The sequence below is a fragment of the Sinocyclocheilus rhinocerous genome, unplaced genomic scaffold, assembly GCF_001515625.1.
Source record: "Sinocyclocheilus rhinocerous isolate Xijiao unplaced genomic scaffold, SAMN03320098_v1.1 scaffold15698, whole genome shotgun sequence".
In the NCBI taxonomy this organism is placed as follows: Eukaryota; Metazoa; Chordata; class Actinopteri; order Cypriniformes; family Cyprinidae; genus Sinocyclocheilus; species Sinocyclocheilus rhinocerous.
The window spans coordinates 1-7,750 of NW_015633382.1; the positions used below are offsets into that span (position 1 = coordinate 1).

At 37.7% G+C, this 7,750-nt stretch overlaps 2 protein-coding genes across 2 annotated transcripts in view; one reads left to right on the forward strand and one right to left on the reverse strand.

The window, feature by feature from the left end:
* Positions 1–663: 663 nt before the first annotated feature.
* LOC107744009 (retinol dehydrogenase 8-like) lies at positions 664–1,913 on the forward strand. Its single transcript, XM_016557468.1, has 2 exons — positions 664–956; positions 1,607–1,913. The coding sequence occupies exons 1-2, from the start codon at positions 774–776 to the stop codon at positions 1,832–1,834; spliced, it is 411 nt and encodes a 136-aa protein (XP_016412954.1). The 5' UTR covers positions 664–773; the 3' UTR covers positions 1,835–1,913.
* A 5,092-nt stretch (positions 1,914–7,005) lies between these two features.
* The window catches only part of LOC107744008 (NACHT, LRR and PYD domains-containing protein 12-like), a 10,156-nt gene continuing 9,411 nt past the window's right edge, over positions 7,006–7,750 (reverse strand). Inside the window, exon 9 of the mRNA XM_016557466.1 lies at positions 7,006–7,738. Coding sequence (XP_016412952.1) covers positions 7,203–7,738 — 536 coding nt within the window. The 3' untranslated portion in view covers positions 7,006–7,202. The remainder of the gene's footprint in view (positions 7,739–7,750) is intronic.

Below are 7,750 nucleotides of genomic sequence, written 5' to 3' on the forward strand. Positions count from 1 at the left end.
CACTTTTTGACTCTTTTCATCAGTGATCAAACAACATGAACATTAACAGAAACACAGTGATGGTGTGTGATGGGTCCCTCTGGTGTTCTGGAGGGGCTGTTACTTGTACAAACACAATGAAGATCACAGATCAGGGACTAAAGAAAGATTTAGAGCCACAAGGGACAACAAAATGACTTAAAATCAGACAAAAAAAAAGCATTAAAATGAGCTAAAGCAACTAAGAATCAAGATATAAGCTGAAAAACATTCTCATTTGTTCCCTCGATTAAAGAATCAAGAAAACATTTCCAAACTAACATCAAATGTATGTAGGAACCAGGAATACTGTGGCATTGGAAAACATGGATGTGAGAAAAATTTAAATGCATGATTTCTGGACCAGAGAAAGTCATAGAAATTATGAATTGTGTCAAGTTCTAAAATAGATGTTTTTTTTGTTACAAATTGCTGAGAAATTGATATTTGTGAGTAATGAATAATTAAATAAAAACCCTTAACCTGTAAACACAAATGACATGAGTTCATTAGTCATAAATAGTGTTGCTGATGAATAGTGAATGCTGATGAAATAATTGTTTATAACTATTTTAATACAAACCTTAATTAATAAAAAAAAAAACAGCAGGAGTATCTTGAACCCCATAAGGGTTAAGAAGCACTGTTCTAGAGGTTGATCTTCAGAGCAGCAGTTCTTGATCTGTGTGATGCCTCTCTGTTGTTGATTTGTTGATCTCTGTTATTGATGGAGGTGTATTTGTCTGCCTGTCAGTATGTCAATGATCGAGCCCGGGCCCGTACACACTGAGTTTGAGATGAAGATGTTTGCAGATGTTTCTAAGAAAGAGTATGTCGGTACTGATCCAGAGACGCTACACCACTTTAGGACCTGCTACCTTCCCAGTGCAGCGAACATCTTCCAAGGCCTGGGCCAAACACCTGAAGACATTGCCAAGGTCAGAAATCATGTCAGTTAAGGCCCGTTCACACCAGGAACGATCGCAATAACCATGAAGTTTTAATAATCGTTCTAAGTCTATATAATAGCAAAGTCCACACTATAACTAGGACAATGACGTCATTATTTAGTTGAAATCAGTTCATTGACAATTCAGTTTGTTTCAATAACTGTGTTAAGTTAATCAATTGGAACAAGTTTAATTTCTAAAGCAGCTCTGGAGAAAACAGCAATGTCATTATCCAACTCAATTCAGTTCTCATCCATTACTGTCTGTGCAATCAAGTTGATAATATCTGCCAAATATTAAGTGTCTTCCTGTCTGGTCTTCCTGTATCATGTACAGGAAAAGCAACGGTCCTAGTACTGAGCCTTGCGGTACTCCATACTGAACTTGTGATTGATATGATACCTCTTTATTTAATGCAACAAACCGATGACGGTCAGATAATTACAATTTGAACCATGCCAGTGCAATTCCACTAATGCCAACAGGATTTTCGGGCCTATTCAAAAAAAAAAATTTCTGGTCTACAGTGTCAAATGCAATGCTATGGTCCAGTAACACTAAATGAAAGATAGCATAAGCTCTCTTTAATAATGTAATGAGGATGCAAATGAAAGCACTCACTGTCTCTGTCTCTGCAGTGCACTAAGAAGGTGATCGAGTCGCCGCGGCCTCCATTCCGTAATCTGACGAATCCTTTGTACACCCCGATCGTGGCGCTGAAGTACGCGGACGAGACGGGCAGCCTGTCTGTTCACACCTTCTATCACATGCTGTATAATCTGGGAGGAGTCATGCATGTTAGTCTGAGTATCTTGAAGTGCCTGAGCTGTGGATGTTTACGGAGACAAGCCATCTCACCAACCTAACACACACTCATACTTGCATATGTGGTTTACAGTGACTCTCATAGGTGTAATGGTTTTTATACCGCACAAACTGTATATTCTATCCTAAATGTACATACTGAGTGACTGATACCATTTCGCATTGAGTTCGCTGTTTTAACGTACGTTTGCTTTAATTTATTTTCAAGATCTGAGGTAAACTGTCTGCTGGTGCTTTCAGTATGGCTATAAATGTCACACAATATGATATTCAAACTCACATTTGACACTTTTAACGTTGACTAAAGCACATAATCTGTACCTGAGATAATCACTGTCATAGTTTGTATACGTTGCTCCAGCCGCGTCGTCACAGAAATAGAAACCGTTTCTAAAATATGAATTTCGCATGTCACCATCACAGCTGGTTAGGAAAAAACTGATTAACATGTAAAAGATGCCTTTTATCGCGTTGCATCGTGTGTAGTTAGGACATGGTGTAAAGGATACACACAAACATGCAGTTTTTGTCTTTGTACAGATTAAAATCTATACAAATACTGTTACAGAAGAGATTATCACTGTCATAGTTTGTATACGTTGCTCCAGCCGCGTCGTCACAGAAATAGAAACCGTTTCTAAAATATGAATTTCGCATGTCACCATCACAGCTGGTTAGGAAAAAACTGATTAACATGTAAAAGATGCCTTTTATCGCGTTGCATCGTGTGTAGTTAGGACATGGTGTAAAGGATACACACAAACATGCAGTTTTTGTCTTTGTACAGATTAAAATCTATACAAATACTGTTACAGAAGTATTGGTTCCTTGTCACTTAAACCTTTTACAGTAACTCACATAAGCTGTTAAGATAAGATTTGATTTTATAGTTTCAGATAGTATAAATAGCACTATATTAGTGTATATTTTTGAGGAGATGAAACTAAGTTAGTGGGACAGAGCAGATGGTAAAGATAATTTTATTTACAAGAGACATGCTAGTCAGAGATGACATATAAACATATAAAGCTATTGTGCTTGTAAAGACCTAAAAAAGAATAAGACAATCATTTCAGAAGAAGAGATGCTGATGAAGTGATTTTCTAGATCAAGCAGCAGATTGAAGCTCTGAAGCTCCTGAAAGACTGGAATTACAGCCAGATCAACTGTGTTTAGCAGCGATACTGTGAGTTTCTGTACCGAGAGTGCATGTTTGTTGATGTACACTTTCGTAGTCCTGCTGTCATCATGATCTCTCCTCCATGATCCACACTATAAACACACAAACACACATGTCACTTTTCACTTTTTATATTATGTTGTATATATTTTTCAGTTCATATTAGTTTTTTACTACGCATGTCTAGTGATGTCATTTTGTAGTTCACATGCATGGTTATTGACGCACTTGAGAAGTTGTTAAGCTGCGCAAGTTTTGGAGAACACAAGCTGTTGTCTGTGATCGAAAATAATCGTAACTGGAATTAAAGTTCATCAATATACAACAAATAAGTTGTTGTAACCCAAATACATTTATGTAAGAAGACTGAAAGAAGTGTTAAATGTTTGATGTTAAAAATAAATGAAAAAACAAAAAGAACTTCATTGACTCCTGAGTCGTGAGTAAGCCAGTGCAACAAGAAAGATACGCGTCAAAACTTGTGGACTAACTATAAGAAAATGACATGTCCCATACACTAGAACTATCCGTGGAATTACCCGCTTTTTGGATTGTTTGGACCACAGAAACTAGGAAGTTCTAGGAACTCTGTTTGGGGGAACTAAATTAGCTCCTACTTCAGAGTAGGGTCTAATGGCGCTTTTCCACTGTGTGGTACGACTCGGCTCAGTACGGCACGGCACGGCTCGGTTTGCGTTTCCACTGCAGTTCAGTACCTCTTTAGAGTGGGCGGGATTATTCACATGTCGTTATAGTTGCGCCGCCTCTACTACCACGACTCCTAAAAAAAACTTTTTCATTCCGCGTCGCCCCATCAAGCTCTCGCTGGATCCGCTCCTCTGCTATCAATGAGAGGAATGTCTGTTCTTCCTCAACAGACAACAAAACTTTTTGGTTGTAAAAAAAAGGTGCGCTCGTTCAAAACAGTTGTGTTCGATCCTTCGCTGGCTGTGCTGATTCTTCTTCTTCTTCTTTCCAGTTTAACGGCGGTTGGCATCCAGCTTATTGGTGCATTACCGCCCCCTTCGACTACGATTTGGATTCTGATTCTGCTGTGTGTACGCCCGGAAACTTTGTAAATAACTTTGTAAATATTCTTGTAAATACTAGTTTGCCAAATTAAGGGACGTAGGGGGTTAGACGCCATTTTATTTATATGTATCTTTTTTTCACTTTGTTTATGGTTGAGGGAGGTAGGGAAGTTGGTCTGTAAAGAGAAGTTTTTGTTTGTTTTGGCCTTGTCTGCCATCTCTCTGGTGTGAACTCCGTTCTCTCTTTCTGTTATGGCTAACCCCTAGAGGTCGTAACAAAACATTAACGATAATACAAGATGATTTTAGAGGATGACAACTCAAATTACTGTGAAGTGTGACAAACCTGTACTTACTGTCTAATCTTCTCATCGATGAAGTTTGAGCAGTCTAACATGAGTCACTCAGATGGAAAGTTTCCGTCGGGGGCGCACTGGTCATCTTGAGAACCGGGAGAATTCCCGGTGGCCTGGCAGCTGATTTGACCCGCTGCCCTACATTTTTTAATATTGTTGTTGTTTTTGTTGCCTGCAGACTGCCGAATGTACCAAAGTGGTTGTTTCCGAATTCGCCATTCAATAATAAGACTCTTAATAAATCATGAATACGATTTGCCTAGCACATCCGCCAAAAGGATGCGAGAATGGAGTGAAAGCGCCAGGTGGAGCAGAGAGGCAAGAGTGTCCTGTTCAGGACTTCAAGTGCAGGTCAGTTACATCTGTAAATAGACCATTGTAGTTTTGTCTTTGCTTACTTAGTTAAGCATTAAACTGCTAGCAAATGGTAGCAGTCAATTACTGCAAAAATACCAAAAAGACATAAAAAGTATTGTGAATTTAGCAGACAAATATTCACATCGTTTTATAGCAGGTTTAGAGGGAGCCAAGGCACAGGCAGACAACAACACAAATCTTACGAAAATTAAGGTTTAAATTAACTGTGGTTTTAAATCATGAATCGGTTAGTCTTGACTGGCAATATGATTTGCCTCGCACATCCGCCAAAAGGATGCGAGACTGGAGAATGGAGTGGAAGCGCCTGGTGGAGCAGAGAGGCAAGAGTGTCCTGTTCAGGACTTCAAGTGCAGGTCAGTTACATCTGTAAATAGACCGTTGTAGTTTTGTCTTTGCTTACTTAGTTAAGCATTAAACTGCTAGCAAATGGTAGCAGTCAATTACTGCAAAAATACCAAAAAGACATAAAAAGTATTGTGAATTTAGCAGACAAATATTCACATCGTTTTATAGCAGGTTTAGAGGGAGCCAAGGCACAGGCAGACAACAACACAAATCTTACGAAAATTAAGGTTTAAATTAACTGTTTTTTCCTAAAAAATAAAACCAAAAACTATGGTTACTATAGTTAAACCATGGTTACCACAAATTAACAATGGTTTTGCTACACTATATTGTTTCACCGTGGTATTTGTAGTAAAACTCAACGATAATGCAAAAACATGTTCAGTATTAAGATTTTTCTATAAAGATATATTCAAGATGTAGCTATTATTGTACTAATTTTGATATTAGAAAATTACATGTCCCATACACTAGAACTATTGACGGAAGTACCCGCGTGTTTTTGGCGCTTTTTGAAGTTGTAGGAACTCTGTTTGGGGGAACTAAAACAATATTTACTTTTTTTTTTTTTTTTTTTTTTTTTTTTTTTTTTAAAAAAAAAAATATTTTAATGCAAAAACATGTTCAGTATTAAGATTTTTCTATAAAGATATATTCAAGATGTAGCTATTATTGTACTAATTTTGATATAAGAAAATTACATGTCCCATACACTAGAACTATTGACGGAAGTACCCGTGTGTTTTTGGTGCTTTTTGAAGTTGTAGGAACTCTGTTTGGGGGAACTAAAACAATATTTACTGTTTTTTAAATTTATTTTTTTTATAAAATATACTTTTTTGAAAGTAGTCTACTTTCAGTCAGATTTGAGTTTATTAGGCTACATCACCACTAGATACACCTTGCTTCTAATAAGAAATAATATTTGTGACAGACTTTTGTTCTTGTGGAAAATACATTAATGGATGAACAAATAAATTAATTAATAAAAAAACAATAGCATGCAATAGCTTTACTTTGGCCTGTTGATAGAAATATTTAAGTGAGAACTGAGGTTCAGAGGATGTTGTTGTGGAGACCTAATAAAGGAGAAAAGACAATCATTTCAGAAGAAGAGATGCTGATGAAGATTTTCTAAGGCAGCAGATTGAGCCGCTTTTAGAGAGACACTGACATCGGTTTAACAATTACCTATATAGTTCTTAGAAAATAATAGTAATAGGCAGTTCAAATTGTCAAAGCTCTTGGGGGGTCCCCCTAACCAGACCACCCCCATGCCCCTTCAAAAAAAAAAACAAAAACAAAAAAACCTTATTTTGAACGTTAAGTCATTATGCAGAAATTATTTGGACAGGGTCATGTAGACTCACACAGATATCAAGATTCAGCGTATGAACCTCAACAATGGTGACAGTCTACATGACCCTGTCCAAAAAATTTCTGCATAACGACTTAATGTTCAAAATATTAAAGCAGGTTAAAATTTCATGCAGTTGTATTGTAGGGCTAATATAATGTGAAATATTTAAATCTAAATAATGTCCCCAGAGATCAAACTCTGGGTGAGTTCAGTGAATGACCACTACGTGATGATTGAATCATCAGATCGGTTTTCCTTCTTGCAACTTTTGCTATAACAAATGTGCTTCAGAAACAGTTACAGCAGCCAGAGAAAAACTTAAGTTAAAAAGTCAAGGGTCAGGAACCCAACTAAAGCAAGCACTTGCCTCCATAATGTTGACTTCAAACTTTATTATTTTCTATAAAACAGCGCTAAAGCTTCCTGGAGGCTAAGTGAGGGCTGCCCGTGCAGGGCCAGTGCTAAGGGGCCAATACTGTCATCAGTTCACATCAGAGATTCAGACACCACTTCATTATTAAATGAGTCACAAATGAACTTTTATTATATTTGATGATCTGTTTACAATTTAAATATTAAAGCAACCTTTTACTCTGTTTATTAAAGATTCAAAACTGTGTGTGTCTGATCTAGATTTATAACTTCTAGTTGAAAATTAAAAACATTAATTAAAAATGAATGAATACAAATGTAACTATGTGAGATTTGATGAGTTTGTGTTCATGTGAACATCAGAAAGAGGATTTACAGAGAGTCTCTCTATCGTTTAATATCACACAGAGACACTGAGGAATTATAATCAACTCTAAACCCAGCACAGAGGGGTTCAGTGAATGTGGTGCTGAATGTGTGTAAGTGTGTGAGTGTGTGTGTGTCAGAGACGCTGTAGAAGGACAGAGAGCCGGCCGACACGTCCAGATACACTCCTGCTCTATTAGAGGATGAACGGACAGCAGGTATAACAGTGTCGTTATTATTGTGACGGACAGTGAATCTGTTATTAGAGCAGATCAGACTCCAGGATTTGTCATTGTATCCAAACCTACAGTCACTCCCTCCCTTCCTTCCGATTTCTTTATATGCCACTGCTGCCTGACCCCAGCCGCTCCATTCAACCTCCCAGTAAGAGCGTCCAGTCAGACTCTCTCCACACAAAACCCGCTCACCACCAACAAATCTCTCTGGATGATCAGGATACGGCTGCGGCTCTTTCACATATGTTGCCCTCCTGTTCTCATCAGTCAGAATGATGTAATTGTTTGCTGTGTTTGGATCCAGTGTGAGATCACAGGCATCTGAACACAAGA